The 22,429-nt window shown below is 41.6% G+C and overlaps 1 protein-coding gene across 1 annotated transcript in view; it reads right to left on the reverse strand.

Moving 5' to 3' along the window:
• Positions 1-22,429, reverse strand: part of Aox1 (aldehyde oxidase 1) — a 77,719-nt gene that overhangs the window by 14,597 nt on the left and 40,693 nt on the right. The window contains exons 17-26 of the mRNA XM_008833326.3: positions 21,758-21,927; positions 21,326-21,440; positions 18,987-19,109; positions 15,604-15,700; positions 11,619-11,743; positions 10,072-10,205; positions 8,829-8,916; positions 5,680-5,766; positions 4,538-4,729; positions 1,776-2,006 (exon numbers count right to left, since the gene is read on the reverse strand). Coding sequence (XP_008831548.1) covers positions 1,776-2,006; positions 4,538-4,729; positions 5,680-5,766; positions 8,829-8,916; positions 10,072-10,205; positions 11,619-11,743; positions 15,604-15,700; positions 18,987-19,109; positions 21,326-21,440; positions 21,758-21,927 — 1,362 coding nt within the window. The remainder of the gene's footprint in view (positions 1-1,775; positions 2,007-4,537; positions 4,730-5,679; positions 5,767-8,828; positions 8,917-10,071; positions 10,206-11,618; positions 11,744-15,603; positions 15,701-18,986; positions 19,110-21,325; positions 21,441-21,757; positions 21,928-22,429) is intronic.

Genomic DNA, 22,429 nt, shown 5'->3' on the forward strand with positions numbered 1-22,429 from the left:
CCACAGACATGGCCATAGGCCAGTCCAATGAAGGAAATTCCCCAATTGAGGCTCCTTCAACCCAAGTTGTCAAGTTGACACTAAAGCTATCCAGCACACATGGAGAACTACCTCTTATTAGCATCCAAAGGTATGCATTACCCTAGTGAATGATAAGCAGAAACCGCCATCATTCCAAATACAACACTTTTGACTGAATGTGGTCTCCATATGCCTGGTCAACAGGAGTAAACTAGTGATGTCTTGGCAAAGTGGGGACATCGTGTATCTGAGAGGAAAGGCATGTGCATTAATGCCCAAATGAAAAGTCTTAGAATATCAGACCATAGTCTGATATGCCTAAGGACCCTGGGGAGATGCAACAGAGGATGTTTTACTATCATCTGATACATGGCTTCTGTTAACATCATCATCTTGTGTTCCTACCATTTCTTCCCAAAATACAGTGTTGTCTTCTTCAGAGAGCCTAGAGCTGGCTACCCTGGGCAGTGATGCCAGATGCAGCAGTCACTTCTGGGCTCTGTTCTACTGCACAGTTCTCAGGCAGGATATGGCCTAAGTCATCTTCTTAAATATGACATGATGTCTCATGAGTAGTAGGTGCTCAAAAATGTTTGATCTGTGAATTTGCAAGAGCAAATTCTTAAGTTTAGAGACTCTGTATTTTGCCTCTTTGGGTCTGATGAGTGTGGGTGGAATTCACAGTTGGCCTTAGCATATGTGACTGAGCTACAATTACAATGGTTTTGTGTGTACTCCATTGTGTGGCCCTGCTGGTAACAGCACTCTGCCTGCAGGTCTGGGGTGGCATTTGTATCAGGGACTGCTGAGTAATTTCTTCCACGTGGTGCTGCAATCTCCTCTGGCTATTTAAAATGCCAAATTTGGTTCAGTTAAGTGGCACCACCATATGCCTCATTGTTAACATCACAAAAGATAATTCCACAAAGCTTCACCCTTTAAAATCAGCACAACTGGGCCAGATGGCTCTCCATTATAAATAACGGAAATTGTTGGTGAAATTTAAATCCTCAAGCGATGACTGCTGGTTTTGGTGGGAAGTTAGTTCTTATCTCAAGAGTTCCCAATTGCGTCAGCCGTGCAACATTTGGATCCCTGCTCTGTGACAGTGCTGTGGTAGGCTCTGGAAATGCAGAGGTTAACTAGATGCCATCTGTGTCATTCAGGGTTCACAGTCTAGGAATTAAGGAATCCGTAAATGAGGTGCATTTGAACCTCTAAGCAGCTGGCAAGAGTTGCTTCTGCTCAGGGAGGCAGCAAACAAGGTACAAGGAAAACATGGGACCTGCAGCCAGGCATGTTGAAGTCGAATCTTGGTTCTGTCACTCACTAGCTGGATGATCTATAATGATGGTAGTGTGTGTGTCACAGATATTCTCATTCCCCTTCAACCTATATATGCATAAATTTGCATTTTGAAGTAGAGGGCTCCTGCAAATAAAGAAACCTAAAGTGTTGCTCTGCCCTGGGAGAAGGAGAGGGGGATCCCTGGAGATATCCAAGCCCTTAAATTGTTTAATTAGGAAACCACCTTAAGGAGCAAATTGCTAGCATCTTTAGTATCTCCTTCCAGAAAATAGATGAAAGCACGGAAGAGATGAGGTCAAGATCAGGAAACTAGAGATCTAACCCACCAGACCAGGCCTTCCATGAAGGGCCTCTGGTCTCATTCCTAAGTCCCTCCTCTATTTGATTTGCTGCTGAACACAGGACCTCTTCCAGGTGGCATTTCTACATGTGTTTGGAGAACTGACCTGACCCATGGCTACTGCTGAGCCAAGACCCACAGGAAACTTCAGAGGTACCATGGCTAGCCCTCTCTTCTTCCAGGAATTCTCTGCGTTGAATTTTTCCACTGCCATTTTCCTAACAGAGTAGGAAGACTTGGCCATACATTCTCTCCAACACTCGGAGAGGGTCTGGGCATTAATCTCTTGCTTGTAGGGAGTATGATCAATTTGCTTGTACATATTTACCAGTCGAACCTATGAAAGAAAGGCTTTAAAAGTGAGGGGAAACCTGGAAGACATAATCTTGTCCATCCACTGTCCTACTCCAATTCTGCTCAACTTGAAAGGTCCAAGCCAGGTTTTACCTAGACCTCACTAATCCCTTCTCCAGGTATCATCCTCATTCTCTACTAGGAGCCCTGATCAACTCTGTTAGACTTACCTCTGTGCTGTTCCTGTGAATTTAAAGGACTGAATCTTTTGCCTGTATTTCTGTCTATTCTCAACATAGGCCAGGTACATTCCTGACTCTCAATTCTAGTTGTATTTGTGGCATCTGTTGAAAGGTGTTCAGAGTATGGGATCTGGGACATTCAGATGCTATGGCAAGATAAGACCATTTACTTCCAAAGCAAACAAACAGAAATATTTGCTTAAATATAACTTATGGCTAGGAAGAACGAATGACATTCTTTTTTCCCTTTGATAGTTTTATGCATGCATACAATAAATTTTAGTCATCTTTACCTTATTGTCCTCTCTCATCCCCACAGTCATCTCCCATTGAAATCCTCCTTGCCATGTCTTTTATGTGTATGAACTTCTGAGTATGGGTAACTTAGCAGTGCCTACCCCTTTGAAGAAAGTGGCACCCCCACCCCCCACCTCCAGCAACCACTAACTGCCATTAGTCCCCCAGGGAGGAGTGGGGCCTCACGAGCCCCTCCCCTACCCATGATGAAATGTTGATAAGGCTCAGTTATGTTCAGGTCCTGTGCAGGTAACCACAAATGAAACGATTCTATCCCCAGATGTCTGAAATCCTGAGTAGATTGTTACTGCTTCCCAGAATTGGCAACTCAGACTCCTTAGCTGAGAGTAAAGATGCTCAGCACCTTGTATTCTCAGTTAAGAAAAGGCTCACAGTTGGCCTCTGAAAGCTAATGGAGGCCATTGTAGACACACACTGTCCCCAACCAATGCCTCTAAGAATCTCTTAGATCCTTGTAAGAGGACAAGTAGAAATTAATGAGTTGTGCCATTCCAGGGAAAGGTTTTTTAAATTTTAAATATGTATGTATTTTTACTTTATGTGTATGAGTGTTTTGCCTGCAGGTTTGTAAGTACACCATGTGGATACCTGCAGAGGCCAGAAGAGGACATCAGATCCCTGAAACCGGACAGGACAATTTTTTTAGCAGCCAGCTAGGTGCTGGGAATTGAACTTGGGTCCTCTGCAAGGAAGCCAGTACTCTTAACTGCTGAGCCATCTCTCCATTCCCCCAGGGACAGTCATTTTAGGAGATGACTCTAGTCAGGAAGGGAGGCCTTTGTGCCATCCTCCTCCCTCCTGCTATGGAACATCATAAGGAGAGAGACTGTGGTGGGGAGGTCACGAAGGGAAGGACAAGGGTCTTGCAAGTTTAAGACATAAAGAAGATGGCTCCTCCCTATGGCCATAGAATCTGATGTTAAGGGGAAGAAGGCAGATGAACTGAGGACTCAGGCTTCCCAGGGCCTCCTGGGGCACAAGTGTTGCCAGAAGGAACATTGCCTGTGGTACTATCTGATCTGCAAAATCTGCCAAAGAGAGGCCAGTAGACCGCCTAGGAGTATTCATCTGGGGAGAGGTCACTTTTTTCTCCCAGGTGCTCCTGTTTGTCATCTCTACCCCAGCACAGGGAAGGAAAGAGAGCAGGAGAGAGCTCAGCCCATAGGACCTGGGGGGTGTAAGAGGCACCAGGGAGGGAACCATCTTTGCTAACAAATGAAATTGAGGCCTAAGACTTAAATCACTGACAGGAGACCACTGAGTAACTAAGTGACAAACCTTATGATGGCTGCCTGAGATGTTAGGGAAACGAGGAGGAGGTCTGGCAGACCTTGGTGGTAGTTATGTCCCTGCTGGAGTTGGGACCTGGCTTACCTCCCAGGGAGTGTGATGTTTGAGGCGAGCTCAGTGTGGGTGTTGAGGGGGCAAAACCTCTGAGAGGAGAGGCCAAGTAGGAGGATGGTGATGCTGCTCTCTCAAGAGATTAAGGTCATTCTCATGGAAGCTGGGGTAGTTCTGGTGAGAGTCAGTAGGAAAGTATGATCTCAAAATCTTTCTCCAGCTTTTTGCCCTGCCATGTGATCCCTCTTGTGTAAGATCCTACAATGTCATCTGCCAACAGTCCTCACCAGAATAAAGCAGAAGCTGGAACCATGCTCTCAGACATCTTGAACTGTGAACTAAACAAACCTCTTTTCTTGGTATTTTTATCTAGCTGCAGACATTTTGTTATAGCAATATAAAACAGTAATACAACCCCCAACTAATAGAAACTTCTCACTGACCAGACTAAAAGCCAATGCTTGTTCCTCAAAAATTCTGTTTCTAGGATTTTTGAGGAGTGCAGTTAAGAAAAGGATCACTAAACTTTGAAGTACTGGTTCTTTATTAACTACTCGGCTGGGTGAAATGCAAGAAAATCATTCACCCCCTATCGCAAATTCTCCTGAAGAATTTCAAGGCCCTCTCATCTCAGACATTCAGACTTTTCTATGTGAGACTAATGTAGTGTTACCTGCTCTGGGGACAGGCCACACTTGACCGCCACCTCTGTGATGCAGACCTCGGTGACCAGCCCTGCCTGAGGAAAGCCAAACCCACGAAGTGCCGTGTTGGATGGAAGATTAGTTCTGCAGGCCCAGCCCCGGCAGCGCAGGTTCGGAAACTTGTAAGCATTGTCCATCTTCAGAAGTCCCATTTCTATTACCTGAAGAGACCCAGAATCGATGTGAGAAGACCCCATATTTCTGTACCTGTTTTACCATGCTGAGACCTCAGACCAAAACCAGGCCAGAAACGGCAGCTCCCTTTCAGCTCCCATCAAACATGCAAAATGTGCCATGCCCCAGTTAAATATATTTTGCTGTAAAATGATTTTAAATGCAATGTTTTCTGGTTTGTTTGTCGAAACAGGGTCTCCCTTAGGCCCAGCTGGCCTGGAACTTGTTACATAGACCAGGCTGGCCTCCATCTCACAGAGATCTACCTGACTTTGCCTCCCAATGCTGGGACTAAAGGTGTGTGCCACCATGCCCAGCAATCTTAAATGACTTGAGCTCTTAAATTATTTTTATTTTCACATGTTAAGAAAATGCATTTTTTCAAGTTTCAAATATTTCTAAATGCCCTGGGTCTGTGGCCCTATGCACTGAATCTATAGAGTTATATTACAGAAAGCAGGGAAAAATTAAAAAAGAAATTCTGGTATTTGTTCTAATGTACTGATCCTCAACCAGAGGAAATCCTTTTGTCTACTATCTATGGTTATTTAGTAACATCTAGAGATTGTTTTGGGCTGCTAAGATTTAGGGATTGCATGCCAGTGACATCTATAGACCAAGGATGTTACTGAACATCCCATAATGCATAGGGTAGATCTTACACAGTCCAAAATATCCATAGGGCCAAGGCTGAGAGGCTTGGTCTAGTGCTCACATTGGGAATTGGGGCATGGAGAGGACACGCAGAGGCAAGCTTGGCCTAGGTCTCTGGCTCCACTTGTAGCTCCCAGTGAGTGCTTTTGAATGAGTATTATTCCCGCAGTGAGAGTCTTTGTGCTTTTATAATTAAATACTATGTAAGGGTTGAATACTTCCTGAGTTAAATTACTTTGTGTAATACTCTTGGAAGAATGTAAACTTCCTTTAAGACACTTACCCATAATGATTCATCCAGGGTGCTACCTGCATTACAATAATGCTCCAGGTCCAGGGCCAAGATTCTGCCATCGTTCATGAATCCAGCCTATGGAGAGAGAAATGACCTTTAATACTGGCTCAAGGGGTCAAGTTTGTTTAAGGTTTGCTTGGTCACACATGGAGAAAACTTAATGACATTAGATCTGGCAGCTGTTTCTTGGATATACAGCTAGCTAAGTTTTTTCAGAAAATCTCTGTGTGATGGTTAATATTAATTATCAACTTGACAGGATCTCAAATTGCCTTCAAGACAAGTCTCTGGGCATACCTGTGATGGATTATCTAGATTAGGTTATCCTCTGGCCAAGCCTGTGAGGGATTCTTTTGATTAAGTTCATTGAGGTAGGAAGATCCACCTTATAAGCCCCATTTCCTGGACTTAGGTCCCAGAGTACATATAAAAGGAAAGCTAGCTGGGTGCTAGTTTTCATCTTCCTGTCTGCAGATGCAATGTGACCAGCTGCTTCAAGCTCCTGCGGCCTTGACCTCAAACTGTACCCTCAAACTGTGAGCCAAAACAGGCTTTCTCCCTTCAGTAGCTTTTGTCAGGGTGTTTGATCACAGCAGCAGGAAAAACAACTAGTGTACTCTGTGCTCTCTGGCTGTCTGTGAAATGGAAATAAATCAGGTGATAGATTGAAAATACAGCCAAATGACTGACACAGAGCAAGTGCACGCTCTATAAATTTTCGATATTATTATATCGATACTAATCTCACCTCCTGTCCTCACACTACTCTCCATCAGTAAACCTTGTTTTCTCATAGCCTGAACCACTGCCATCATAACGGCTTCTGGTAACTATGGTACGGTCTCTTCAACGAGGCCCATGTTGGTGAAGGACATTTCTGTTTCAATGCCCTGTTGTCACTTCTGCAACATTTACACAAACAAGATCATCACTGTCTTTCCTTCCAGATCAATTACTCCTTCCAGATTGTTTCTTTCTTCTAGAAACTTCCAAGTCATGTTTTGTGGCCTTTTCACCATTGCATTTACCAAGTTTTTCAACAAATACTTTTATTTCATACAATAAATGCTCTTGGATTCATTTATCACACACCATACTACCATGCCCCAGACCCCACTGCTTCCTGTCTGAATTCATCCTGCCTCTCAGTGGACCACCTGCTCCATCCTATGTTCCTCAGGCCATTCTGTCCATGATCCTCACCTTATCTCCCAAAGTACATGTTTAGTTATGGCATGTGACTGACCAACAATCTATTCAGTCTCATTCCTTTATGTGAGATCAAGTTTAATTGTATTATTCTGGGGCGCTAGGCCCCTTTCGGACTGGTATCACCTAAATAATTAATCTTATTTTCCCTACTCTCCAGTATTCTGCATTCTAGTTCTCCCTCCCCCTCAACTCCTTCCCATCAAACACACAGTGTTTGTTCTACCTCTGTAGTTTTGCTATTGCTAGTCACATCACCTTTTATGCTTTCTATGTTTTTATTTTTTTAATGATTTTGTTGTTTGTTTATGGGAGTTGCATGTGCTATGATGCACACATGGAGGTCAGAGGACAACTTGAGGGAAACGGTTCTCGTCTACCACCATGTGGGTTCCAGGGATCAAACTCGGGCTATCAGGCTTTGGTGAGAAGCCTTTACCTGCTGAGCCATCTCACGTGCCCTGTATCTAGATTTTAAAGTTTCATTTGTTTCATCTTCTGTAAGAAGTCTTCTTGTATGCTCCAGCTCACATTCATCTCTCCCCATAGACTCACCTCCTCCTCTGCTTCATCTTTTAATGTGAACTTATTTTGTCCTCATTATTTAATTAATGATACATACATATGAGTATTCCCTGTTCCTTCTCCTCAGAAAGTAATCTTCTCAGGACAAAGTTTAACTCATGAATCATTCTGAACTGAATTACATTAAAAATTCACCTTAGAGTGAATAGACACATTTATGAGTATCTAAAAAATATATTCAGGGGGTTGAGAAGACAGCTTAGTTTATAAAGAGCTTGCAGTTGCAAACATGAGGAGTTGAATCTGGTTCTCCAGAATTATGTTAAAAAGCTGGCTGTGGTGGTGTGTGTTTGTGCTCTAAACACTGGGAGGTGGTACCTACTGATAGGTGGTAATGCTAATGCCCAAGATAGAAGTGAGGCCTGCCACTTATAGGTCTGCTACCTGAAATATCTTCTACATGATGCCATACTCTTGCTTTACCTACTTCCTGTTGCACAAGACTCTGTGCAGGACTCAAAGTCCTTGTGCAGAGCTCCAGTAGAACTTTCTAGAATGATAGCAATATTCTAGGTCTGCACTATTTAATGTGGTAGTCACTAACCATGTGTGGCTGCTGTGCATTTGAAATACATAATGAAACTGTAGAACAGAATCTTAGTTTAACTGAATTAATTTAAATGTGAGTTTAAATAGTTCTATGCACCTAGTGACTACAATAGCAGTGCTGTCTAAGGGGATGAAGGTGCCTCAACATGAAAAGTCCCTGAATGACTTTACAGAGCAGAGTCCTCCCCCTCCCCCTATTCATGAAGACTATAGGGCTGCTACTTGAACAAGAAAAATGTCATAAAGGTTTAAAATCCTGAGAGAGTTTAGTTATTTTTTAAGGCAGTTAGCCACCTTTCTGATGTAAAATCATCTCTTAAGAAGCAAAATAATAATTACTTTCTTCTATAGAAACTTTTCTACAGATTGCTTGGATATAGTTTTGCAAGATACCCTTGATATATTAAAAAATGAGGAACTAATTTGCAAATATTTTCAATTTCATATAACACTATTATTAGGAGAAATATGCTATTTTTACCTTTTTTATACCTGAAAAGAACTATGGCTATCAGATCTATCTTCACAGACATTTACAGTCACAGATTTTCTGGTCATTCACCCTACAGAAGACAGTTATAGATAGTACATTCTCTCAAACAGACACCTTTGGGCAAAGGAAAAACTCTTCACTGAACCACGTAGTAAACAGCATAAGAAACAGAAAACTAAATAGAAGTATCATTTGTTGATTAGATCCTTGTCATTCGCCATCAAAGAGGCCAAGTGCTGCCCTCTGCATTTGCAGAATGTTCTATTGGCAACATAAATCCCCCACCTGTTCTTGTACTTACTCTGTACTTTCCAAGGTAAGGATGGCGGCCTCCTGTGATTAACATGTCTTCTCCTCTTTCCAGAATGCAACGGACTGCACGATTATGTCTGAAACAGCAACAGTAATGATAATGATAATAATAATAATAAATAATAATAATAATAAAAGCGAGTATTTGCTGGGAGTACACAGCGCAGTAAAACTCGAGGACTACTCCCCATGGTCAGCCTCAGGCATGCTTAGTGGCTCACCTCCTTTGTGTCAGGATATAGCATCTGACATTCACTGTTCATTGGAAAGAGGCTTTTGGGTGTTGTAGGCTCTAGGGTGTCACTAGAGGATGTTTCCCACTGTGAGAACAACTTTGGCTACAGCAAATAGTTCCAAGGCCCATTTTAGACTGATTACAAGTAGAGGACCATAGGTGAGGTCTGACTGACATGGTAAAGTTACAGGTGGGATCTGTCTTCCAAACATTCCTCAATAGGACAGATCTAGACTCAAGGTCTTTTTGTTTGCTAGAATTGAAGAACTAAGCTAGTGATATTACTCCACAAAGAAATTAAGCCTTCTAAGTGTGTCTGCTCCAAAGACAATTGCCTAGGGTAATATTTTGAGACCCTCAAAGGAAAATCACAAGATAAATAATGTAATTTTAACCAAAAAATATATCTATTTAATTCAAGAAGGAGAGGACGTTCAAAAGATCATATACCTGGTCTACAAGCATGCAGCTAGACTAACAAGTGCAAAGCACAAGTTGTCCCACCCACTCAGGACCCCGTTTCTATTGACTTTCCTGGCATTACATAAATTTTCAAATTTTTATTTATTATTTTTATTTTATGTGTATAAGTGTATTGCCTGTATGTGTACTTAGTAAGTGCACCCATGTTGTACAGAAGAGGGTGTTGGATCCCCTGGAACTGGAGTTACAGATGGTTGTTAGCTGCCATGTGGGTGCTGGGAATCGAAGGTCCTCTGCAAGAGCCGTCAGTGCTCTTAATTGCTGAATCATCTCTCCAGCCCCCATTATGATATTTTTGCAGTGATTTTCATACCTTTCAGTAATTGATACTTATTTTAATTCTTATAGTCTGACAGTATAAAACAAATAAGTTTAATAAGCTGGCAGCTTGTTTGTGTATTGCTATGTAATGTGTGGTATTTAAATAATCTTAGTTTAGATTCGTTCTCATTGCAGTGCTGATATGAAGACTTCATTTTGTTTTTAGTATGTTTAACAGATTTCTGCCACTTACTTGCTGGCAGCAAAAGCGCTGATGGCTGCCATGATGCTGGTTTTGCCTGCCTTCCCCCCAAATGCACCGCCAACACGCCTCACGTGACACATGACCTTGTTAGCTGGGAGCTTCAAGGTTGCGGCAACTATATCCTGTGAATAAGAACAGTTTTCACTAATCTGACCCATCTTCAGCAGGTCACTGTCACATCTACAACCATATAAGAAGCCTGTCCCCTGGAATGAATGCTATTACCACCACCTACTTTGATTCCATATGTTGTGCATAGCACACAAACCATGTAGTTCATGTGTTTATGATAAAAGACATAAAAATCCCCGGTAACCTTACCACCATTCACAACAGTTCTCACTGATATTTGGCTAGAATAACATTCCCCAAACTACTGTTAATGTCAACTAGTTCTTTCAATACCAGTGAGATAGTTTTGTACTTAAAATGTGTTTGTGTTTTCCCCAAGAACCACACCCAAAGTACCCCTTTTAAATTAATCCCTCAGGATGGTTCTGGAAGCAGTAAGACTTCATGAACTTCCATGCTTTTCCCAGCTTGGGTTCCCACTGTAGTCTACTGTCTCCACTGTAAAATGAATACTTCTCATGTTCTTACTGGGAGACCATGAAAACTGACCAGCTGGTGGTCTCTGGATACAGGGCCCATTCTTTTCTTCACCCTAATATTTATAGGTCATTTGATCTTAACAACTGATTTTTATTAGGGGTGGGGTGGGATACATGGGCCATGTCACACAGGGAGTGGAACAGAATGGGCCTGGAGCAGACAGAGGTCACCAGGCCCTTCTTAGTGCTCCACCTTCCCCAAGGCCTCATTGTTCACATCCTCACATTTGTCCTTCTCTGGTGACAGCTCTGGCCCCTTAGAACCCTCTGAATCAAGATCCCTCTGCTTTGTTTACTGACTTTTACCTTGATGCTTAGACCAGTTTAGGTAGGTATCATCTCCTTTCTTGCACGTGAGTTGCTTGGGACACTGGATAGAGACAGAAGACGTTTGTAGAAGAGATGACTGTGTGAATAAGTGTGTGCTTGACCTTGTGTTGGAATTGCCATTGAATAGCCTCTCTTCTACCAGCTAATAAACCTCGCTCCTACTACAAAGCCACACCTAAGGCTTCTTTTTTGTAAGACTTCTTGGGTGAGTCTAGCCCTTACCCAACTCTCCTTTCTCTTATTTCCTCACTCATGTCATTTTTGATTTAGCTGATTTAGTGTCTGACTGCATCTTTTCCAATGTGGCTTCCTAACTACTCTTGTAAATCAGGTACCATAAGCTTCAGCGGGCAGGCCTGTCTCATTTTTCCTTTGTTTCAGGATGACATCAATTATTATACAATAGATTTTAAAGTTATGGAGCCATAAACAAAAAGTCCCTACTTTAATGAAACTCTCTTCAAAGTTAAGAAATTAGATGGCTCTGAATCAATGGGGCTGTTAGTACTCAATTTTTCTTTTTATCTCTAGTTATTCTTGGTATATTTGATGGCAGAAACCAGCTATGTCCCTTGCACAATGTCCCCATGTTACCTGTATATACTTGGGAAACTGTGTGGACACATAGATATCCATTTCTCCGTCCTCTCCTTTGGGAACAGCAAGCATGCTTTGGGTTTCCATATAAAAATGTTCTTGACCTCCTATATGTATTTCACCTGTTAGAGGAAACAAAAGAAGCTGACAGGAAGAACAGGTAGTCTCCCCACTCCATTCCCATGGTCTCCGTGTGCAGAAACTCCATGGCCCCACGGTGAAGAGTGACAAACACCAATGTTTAGTTCTCAGGGTATCTGCAGACTTGAAGGAGAGTTGTGTAGGAGAATCTGTTGCATCTGTCAGTGTGTGAGGCTGCAGAGTCCTAAGGAAAGGTGTGACTTTCTAGAACTAAAATTCTCTGACAAGGAGCCTTCTAGTCCAAAACAAGATAGAATAATGTACTCCTCTCTGTTCTTCCTGTCAAATACATTGACTCACACTGACTGTTAATGACAGTTAATTGTGCAAAAGGCAGTCATTCATGTGATGTCCAGCTAAAATGGCATCAAGAGGCCACAGGAGAAAACACTTGGGCTGCATCTGCCCATTCTAAGACTGTCTCCCAAGCCCAATCGAAATGATGAGGGCCCAAGTGGCCTCCTAGATTCTAAGTCTTACCTACCAAATATAGCAAATACTGACTCATACCAATCAGAACACACCTGTGTTCTGCCAGCGATGTTGCCCGTGTCACTGGGCTTTCTTTCTACAGAACTGCATAATCTTTCTTTTACCAATAAAACCCCAACGCTTTCTTTGTTCTCCACATAATCAGTTATCCCTGGTCTGTATGTTATCTTGCAGATTGCATTTCTGTATTTCCAAATTAATCTGTTGTTTAGAGATTCATATTCTCCCACCCTCCCCCCAGAGGACCTGAAAGGTGGAGAGGAGAAAGCAGAGTAAGCAGGGATTTCAAAACACATGTAAAAGTACCCAAGTAGGTTAGATAGGTTTGGGAGTTCTTATTATCGTTTGTTCCATATGTGCCAGACTTGGTTCTGGAGAAGTTAGAGAGCCAAAACACCAACAGGCAGAGAGAAACAAATAGCAGTATAAAAGCCAAATGATCAGAAAGAAAAAGTATAGAAAACCAAAATGCTTTGAGACAGTAAGCAGCCTACCCCAACAAGACACCACAGAAGAATTTGCAGCCCCACCTCTATCTGCAAAGGTTGAGTGGACAGCCTAGATTCCCACCCACATCAGGTTAAAATGAGAGTTCTCAAACTCCTTGCTGGGTCACATCAGGGGTTCTGATGGGGATTCTGCACTTCTTTCCTCCATCATACAGGAATAGCAAGGCATCACCCCTTCCTTCACTGGGTCAGTTCCAGTACAGAAAATGCAAATAAGATACTAATATTTTATTATATTATATTTTTATTATATTATATCCTAACTTATATGAGAGTATCCAAAATGTCCCAGATTCTACAAGATGTCACTTATTATTCTAAGAACCAGAAAAATGTCAACCTCAACGAGAAAAGACTAACACCACAATGGCACAGATGTTGGGATCATCTGACATATGTGAGCAGCCGTCATCAAAATTCTTCAATGGTAGGGGCTGGTGAGATGGCTCAGTGGTTAGGAGCACTGCTTTCTCTGGCAGAGGACCCAGGTTTGGTTCCCAGCACCCATGTGGTAGCTAATAACCACCCATAACTCCAGTTCCAGGGAATCCAATGCCCTCTTCTGACCTCTGTGGGCAGTGCATGACATGAGTGCACTTACACACATTCAAGCAATATACTCACACACATAAAATAAAATAAAATAAAAATTATGAATAAAAATGCTTCAATGGTAAATAATCAAAATATAGTCTTAACAAATAAATGACATAAAAATACCCAGTGGAAATTTTACAACAGAAAAATACATGCAAAATTTTAAAAACTTGATGGATGGGCTAAACTCTCCAGAATAAGTAATAAGCAGAAACAAGTAAAGAACGAGAATAAGAACAATAAAAACATACCAATCTGAATAACGAAAAAATAGACAAGAAAAAAATGAGCAGAGTTTCATAAACTCACGAGACCAAAATAGGGAATCTGGCACTGTGTCACTGAAGTTAAGTATTTGTAAAAGTAATGGCTGACCTTCAGATTCAAGAAGTGGTCCCCAAAGTGGGTAAATCCAAAGAAATCCATGTCTTGAACAACATAGTTGAACTTTAGAAAACTAAACACAAAAATACTATCTTCAAAGCTATCAAGGGAAAACCCTCATTACCGCCTCTGCAGGAACAAAGCATTTCTCATTAGTAACCACGGTGGCCTGAGGAAGTGGTACAAAGTGTTTCTAATGTTAAAAGAGCAGTAAACTCAGAATTCTATATTTGGTGAAAGTATTCTTTAACAATGAAAAGGAAATCACAGCATTCCTAGCTGAAAGAAAACAGGCTTTGTTTTCAATAGACCTGAAGATCTGAAGCAGATAGAAAATCGTTCATAAGATAAAGGAATCTTGGAAGGAAAAAGAACAACAGAAATAATAAAAATGTAGGTAAATACAATCAACTTTCCATTTCCTCTTGAGTTTTCTAAATTGTGTTTAAAACAAAATTATAACATTGGTTCATGTGGTTCCGGATGAATGAGAAAATAAGATAGTTCACAGTTACAGTATGAATGTAGAGGCATAAAGACAGGAATGGGGGTAAGGTTCTACATCTGACCTGTCAAAATGTTGATAATAGACTAATTATATATGTATATTAATGACTAGAGCTATTTTTAAAAATCTACACAAGGAGATACACTAAAAGGCACAATAGATAAATCAAAATGGACTTCAGTAACCTGCAGGAAGGCAGGGAAAACAGAAAGCAGAGGGTACAAACAGAACGTCAGTATGAATGGCTGTTCATTTAAGTGGAGGGGAGAAACATCTAAAAATTAAAAGGATATACCCAGGCATAGTGATTTATAAATCACAATAGGTTCTACCTATTCACCCAGACTGTATTAAATAGTCACTTCATCTAAAATACACAGAATTGAAAAAAATATCAGAAGGAACTGTTTCTGCTTCAACTTGTGAAAGTGGCCAAGTTTAGCATTCTGTTACATTACCCTATCGCTCTGCTGGCCCCTCCACCCACAGTGACTCTTTCTTCACTTTGGGTGTTGCTTTCAACTCTCCAGAGTGGAAACTAATTTGTCAATTCATCCCTGAGATACAATTTTACAGCACTATGGGTTTAGGAGTGATTCTTCCAGACATATTCAGACTTCTAAAAAAATGGAACCTTTAGTGTTAAGGTTCAGATAGCCCTGCCCCCTTGCCAACAGGATCCCAAGGACTTCTCATGCTCCTGAGAAGAGGGAACCTAGCTGATAAGCACCTTGGCCTTTGAAGTCAAGAGAAGCAGACTTTTCTCCACTGTTTGGCCAACTCAGCAGGCTTCCCCTTTGATCTCTAAAGAGGACAGGTTTTAACAGTCCTGCTCTCCCATTCCCCCACCCCCACCCAAATTAAAAAAAAAAAAAAATCTTCCTGCCTTCTGCAGGAAGCAGAAGCCTCCCTTTTAAAAAGACCCCAGCTCAAGACCCAGACAGACATTTTTCATTTTCCCGGAAGGGTATCTGCCCCATGTGTTCCTTTGCTAATAAACCCTATTTTGATGGAGTTTTAGCTGTGCCTTGGTGCCTCCTGATCCATTCGCTCGTTCTCCGCCAACTTTTTCCTATCACTTAGGACCAAAAAGCCAGTAGGCCATAAACATGTCTGTCTGCACCACGCCCAACAGAACAGTGGGTGTAGGAATGGAAAAGATATCTTTTTTCCTCTTACATCTCTTTAGGAGTCCCACACTGGAGGCATAGGGAGGGGCATTTATGAATGAGATGTCTGCCTTCTGGGAACAACATTCACTGAGGCTGTTGTATGATTTCTAGAAGGCAAAGGACGACTTAACACTTGCCCAGAAAGCTGCCCTCATTCAATTTTTTTCAGAAAGTTTTACCTTCAAGAATCTGATCAACCATTTTAAATGCTTCATCAATATTTCCACACTCCAGCTTCCTTTCAGACTCGTAGAAGGACTTGTGTTGTATAGCCTCCTAGAAAGAGAACAGAAAAGTGAGGCAGCTTGGGGAAGAGATCCAGCCCATGGCAGTTACCATGCCTGTGGCATTGCCTGTGGCAAATCAGCAGGCTTGGCCAGCATTCCTCTTTCTGTGAAATCCAGGCTTTCTCCCCTTGGCCCTGGGAAGCTAAGTTTAGAATGAGGCTTCAGAGATCCCCCAAGGAACAAATGCAAATATGCCCAGTGAATCCAAGGGCAGAGCATGCCCAGAAAATACTGACTACCTAGGGGATCTGGGATGGAACTAATATTTTCCAGGCAAACTATTCTCTTCAATTGATAACCCATTTTATGTAGTCAAGGCCACTTAGCTGACTCAGATCCATACATAGTTATGTCCATTTTCTTCAGTTACTAGCTCTTTTACTGTGGGCCTTTCTGGGCCGCCTCTGTGGCAGGTGCACATATGACTCCAACAGAGTTGTGAAATGAGACATGTACAGAGCTCTATGGCATAAAGTAAATGTTAAATAAATGCTAACTGAAAACACCAATGATTGGGGTCATGTGGCTCTGCCTACTAGCTAGCCTCATGCTCCTCCTTCAAGGTGATGAGCTTTTCAATTGCACAAGGCAATGGAGTGCCAGGGACCACTGGCCCTGGGTTGAGGGTCCCTATAAGCCCTGCCTGGGTGCCACAAATTCAGTTATATATTGGTTTCCCCAGTGGACAAATACCTTGACACACCTAATCAGGAATGATGCAGCTATAATTGCCTACATTGGCTTCTTTTCAGCTCTGAGAATTTGTATTGCTGCAACACTACCCACCATGGATTGTTGCCTGTCTATGAAATTCTAGGTTGCTGGCAGTTGGAGATTCTTCTACCTTTGGATCCCTCTGGACACCAGTTTCTGTGTAGACCTCTCCTTTCACTCACTTTATAGATGTTCTACTGTGATTCTGCCATTTCTTCTATTAGAAATTCGAGATGGTTTGTTTTTAACCACTGCAGGACCTGTGCTCTTTGATGGAGTGTTCACTGATTGCTTCTATTAAGTTGCCTGTGTGACTCTGGGTAACCCTGTTAGTTTCCTTATCTGGTGAGGATGATAGTTGTTCCACTTCACAGGACTGTTGTAAGCGCTTAGTGAGTTAGTGCATGAACCCAGTGTAGCATCATGTCAACCATTCCTGCAGAGCTCGGTAAGGTGCTGACCACTGATTACAGTTTTGCTGCTGCTGAAGGTTAAGGAGAGAGTCTGGTGGAGAACACTTTCCTTCACTGCAGTCTTCAGCTGTCATTACCTCTTACTCCAAGAGTTTTGATGCATTTCCCTGTCCAAGCTACTAAAAATCATAAGCCAGGGTTAAAGACAGAGATATGTTCTCATCCTATTCTGCTGATAACATTCTTCATACTGGAATCATTCATATGCTTTTTTAAATTAATCAAATGCTCAAATATTCCAAATTGAAAAAAAAGCTAGCTTTTCTAAATTCTATTTTAAAAAGTTTAATCTTTTTCACTGTCACTTGCTTTGTTCTTTGAGTAACCTTGAGTCAGTTTTGTGAATAGTCTTGGCTGGAAAGCGGTTATAGGACTGCAATGTGCAGAGACCTGTGTATAACTCCCTGCTGTGGCCTGGCAGGTGACTGATTTTGGTGAGCTTGACCTGTAATCAAAATGAGAGATAACACTTTTCCAGAATGCCGATATTTAGTGTTCTCTGACAGGGGCCTGCTGGTTGAGACTGGGGAATAAAAGGGGAAAGTCTCTATTTGCTTATTTGGGCTTTTATTTGGCTGTGAGGTAAGGAAAGGGGGATGGGTATTTACCCACTGGTATTGGGTAAAGAATTACAAACAAAATTTTGATGAAGTATTATATAAATAGTTTATTTTAAAATTTTTTTACTTATTTTTATGTGTATGAGTATTTTTCCTGTGTGTATGTAAGTGTGCCTATACCATGCGATGTCCACAGAGCAAGAAGAGGATGACAGATCCTCTGGAATTGGAGTTATGGACAGTTGTTAGCACCATGTGGGTGCTGAGAACTGAACCCAGGTCTTTCTGCAAAAATAGCCAGTGCTCTTAACTGCTGAGCCATCTCCGCAGCCCCATAAATAATTTCTTAACAAAAAGTCATTATAATTCAAAAGCAAAAGTTTCAGAGAAAGAATATATAAAGTAAGTAAGAACAGCAGGCAACATATATGAACCAAAGGGACTGACAGGGGAATGCAATGGTTGGATCTGAAAAAAACTAGGGAATCAAACCAAATTTCTTTCTTTTTGTCTTTTTGACTTATTTTATTTTAATTTGAAAACCCTAAGGAAAACTTCCAGAACCAAGTGCAATGCGCATAGGCATAAAGCAGCCAAGTTCTTCTAGAGACATTGATCTTAGCCAAGTCATTTCCCCATTATCTGCCTTGGGCCATCCCAGTCACTTAGAGATCAACTCACTCCTTATGTTGTGAAGGTAACATTGTGTTCCCAGCGCACATGCAGTCTCCATGCACTGAATCTTATCTATTCATGCAGTTTCATTCATTCATTGTGCAGTAAATTATAAGAACCAATGGAATGTATACAGGTGAACACTATCATTTCATGGAGGTAGTTCTTACAAACTCTATCTAAAAATTAGGATAGAAAATGCAATTATCCAATTTTTTCAGTTGCCAAAATACTTGTAGGCATCATATGATCTGTGTCTCATGGATATTTAAGATATACATTCAAGAATCTAAAATAGTGTCACCAGTATTTGCTTCATGGGGGATCTTGTCATTCCCCACTGTGTGCTTGCCAGTGCCTGCAAGATGGTGAATTGGAGCTATAGGGTCAGCTCTACTGTCCCAGTGGCCTGTCCAGCATTCCTCTCACCTTGTCTCTTCTAAACTGTGCTGTTTCTGTTTAGGTCTCCATATTGCCTAAACATTCCATGCCACTCACTTCAAAGAAATCTGCTCCCATCCCCAACCTAATAGTGACAGTAGGTCTTCTCTTCCCCTGGTCAGTCATTAAATCAGGAACTGAAATAACCTAATGAATCTGGGTCTCAGGACATGGCTTGGAGTGCTGGTACAACCGTGTACCTGTTCTCATGTACATGAACAGAGAGGAGAGGCAGAAAGAACTAAATTTCTTGGGATTGCTAATACTGATATAGTTTGGAGCCAGATCAGTCTCTGGGCTTTGAAAACACTTTGAGTCAAATTTTCCTATTTTGATACCAAAGCATTTTAATGGACACACCACTCATCTCTGCCCTTCTGCCCCCGGAACTGGCATCAGCTTGAACCCATACCTCAATTGTTAGGATCAGCGGCTTCAGGTCTTGGTAGACAATCTTCACTAGCTTTGCAGCTCGTTTGGCCTGAATCTCAGAATCTGCAATCACTGCGCAGATAAGATGACCTACACAATGGACCTGTAGCACAGAAAGACCTCTGTTGTCAGGTAGGGCAGAAGGCAGACAGTAGGTCTGCTCCTTTCATTCCACTGTGGTCTTCCTTATTCAAAGAGAAAAACAGTTCTGCCTGGGTGGAGAGGGAGGGCCAAGAAGTCATAGCTCATCTCAGCCAGAGAGAGGGAGGGTGACTTGGAAAGGGAAGTTCTCAACACTGCTGGTCAGCGAGTCTGCCCATAGGCTGTGTTGGAGCCCAGGCTTCTCCTGAAGAGGTATAACATTTACCTGACCAAACACAGAGCATCCCTTCCCCAGGGGCTGCAATCAATTTTCTTTCACCTGCATGTGGGTAGGTAGACTAAGGAGCTGTCACAGGGACCAGGAAAAAAAATTAAATGGGGAAAGACAAAACTAAGGCTCAAGAAAGGCGTAAGAGTCTGGACTGGATAGTTACCAGTTGAGTTCACTCTCTTATGCCATGAATCACATGTAAGTGTAATCACTCACTTAGAAATTTATTTTAGACTATTATGTTTCTTCTATAATGAACATAATGGATGCTTTGCCATCAGGAAAGAGGTGGTATTGGGTCTGGAGGGATTAGCTAAGTGGTAGAGCACTTGTCTACCACACACAAGGCTTTGGGTTCAATCTCCAGCATGCAGAATGAGGAGAAGAGGAGGAAGAAAATGAGAAGTTATTGTTGAGAGAGAAAATTAATGTTAAATGTTAAATCTGGCACACATGCTGGCAGTGTGCAATTAGGTGTGGGCGAGGTCAATGGAGAGAGAGACATGTTGATAATGTTGAAGGAGATGATAGATCCTTAGGATTCGTCGCCCTAGTCTCTGTTTTTCTGCTTACAATTTCTGAAACATAAGAATTTTTAAAGCTATGAAGTGTTAAAAATCAATGTTTTAAAGGAATTAAACCTGCTTAGGCAACCATTAACAACAGTGCTGCTCCTATGACCGGACTCTGCCCCTATGACCTGGCACTCTGACATGCCTTCCCCACAACATATCTATAATCTATAAGGGCACACTTTAGAGGAGAGGTGCCACTGTGCCTCCAGGAAGTCTTGCTTGTTTAGTTAACATTTATGCAGGGACCTTGATTCTCTTTGTCTCTGCCAGTGTTAAGCAGCCTTGCCATGGGGCAGTTTCAACCTTGAGTTCAGTCTTGGGAGGGCCAAGCTTTCATTCTGATCAACTATGTCTGCCAGTGAGAGACAGAGGTAGGTGTGGTTCCAAATCATGAAGCTCTTCTGGGTAAACAACGAACTGAGTTGTTGAGATGTGCAGAAAATCTGCTGAATACCATCTTTGTTGTATGGTGGTGACTTAGGCAGTAAATGGGATATGCACATGAATTAAACATGGGCCCTCACTGGAGGAATGATAGTAGATAGGGAAATAGCTAAAACATTCAAATAAATGAGTGTAGTGCAAGGAAGAGAGTGGATGTGTAAAGGCAAGGACCGTACATCTTTCTGTGCACAACAGATGCTCATTTCAAAATGTAATGGGCTATACAAGGGATGAATGAATGAATCAGAGTGAGCTCAGAGAGGGATAGAGAACTTCAGGATCCAGAGGCAATAATGACTGGAGATACCAGCTGAACTCAGACTTGAACTCTGGATACATTGGGACTGAGGCAATAGCAAGGAATTCTCAGGGGAGAAGTTTGCAAATGACAGTTGTAATTCTCTGTTCATTTATTCTTTCATTGTTCTTAGCAGCACACTATGTTACTATTATATAATACAAACATCAAATTACCTTTTTTTTTTTGGTTACAGGGTCTCATGAATCCGAGGCTAGCCTCAAACTCACTATGTAGCTGTAGCTGAGGATGACCTTGAAGTTCTGATCCTCCTGCCTCCACCTCCCAAGTGCTAGATTTATAGGCATGCACTAACATGTCCAGTTTATATGGTGCTGGGGATCAGTCCCAGGGCTTCCTGCAGGCCAGGAAAGCCCTGCAAGAACTGAGCTACATCTCCAGCCACCAAAGTGCCATATATAATCATAATCCAGTCAACTTTACTTATATGGAAAATGAATACACTTGAATTCATTCTGTATCTATTAGGATATTTATGGTTCATAATTACTATTAAAAGAATATTGGAATTTTTTATAATATGCTGAATTAGATGCTATCTTTATGTAAATATGTAGTACTGTTAACTGGGAAAGTTATTTTTCAAACAAAATGCAAAAATACAGTACCTTATCTGTAGCCAGGAATGTCTCTGTGTTGAAAGTGTTTGCTTCCTGAAGATGTTCAGCAGTCACAATGTCCACCACACCTGGCAGACTGAGAGCATCTGTCAGATCAATGGACCTAGGAAAACACACAACACAGCTCCTCAGTGCAGCGACACAGCCCCGAAAGCCCTGAGGATATGGCTAGTTAGAAAGCAGGATCTGTCAAAGGACTGTTCTGGCAGCTGTCTGCTAGGCAATGGTAGAAAAAGTTGGGGGACAATAAAATTATTATACAGAGAAAAAATGTAATGAATCCTACATTTCAATCCCATCTCTAGTCTGAACTGGGTATCACAAACCCTGGTTTACCCCCACCAGACCACTACTTTTCATTAACAGGGTGGAGTCAGATGAAAAGGAAAATATTGGTACCTTTTGGGTGAGAACACTTACAGAATCTTAGCATGAGCTCTTGAACTAGTTACAAAAGTCAGAAAAAGTTCCTGGTCTACTGCAGGCATGTCATCACAATAGATGGCTTCTCCTGTGGCATGTTTAATACCAGACAGGTGCATGATGGGACGGCCAATTGGGTCTTGAGGCAGCTGCTTTGGGTCTACACTCTGTTTAATAAACAACCAATATATAATTTTTATATTTCTATAGAGAAAGTAGAAACAATCCCATAAGAGGGTAGCTATATAATTTACACTTAGGTCAGAACATTTTAGAGAAAGAAAGCAGTCAATATTTTCACTATTCAAAATAGCACCAAGACAAGACGCTTATTTAAATGATTCAGCCGGAATACATAACTATGATGCAGGTTTTCTTTTTCTCACTTTTTTGAATGTAGATACCAAATGTCTCTGATGGAAATTTCATTTTTATAAGTAAACAAATTTAAATCTCTCTTCTTTAATATGAGACCACATTTGCATAGAGGGATTCAGAAATGCACAGGGATCTGAGGCAGCCTCAGCATATACTGCCTTACTGATAAAACTCATTGTTCTGTTCCCCTGACGAGTGCTCAGCAATTTTCTCCCCCCTTTCCTTCAGAAGACTGACAGCAGTGGTGAGGAAAAGTAAAACAAATGGTGAAGGATCTCTCATGTTTTCTCA

The sequence above is a fragment of the Nannospalax galili genome, unplaced genomic scaffold (genome assembly GCF_000622305.1).
Source record: "Nannospalax galili isolate Female #2095 unplaced genomic scaffold, S.galili_v1.0 scaffold610, whole genome shotgun sequence".
NCBI lineage: Eukaryota > Metazoa > Chordata > Mammalia > Rodentia > Spalacidae > Nannospalax > Nannospalax galili.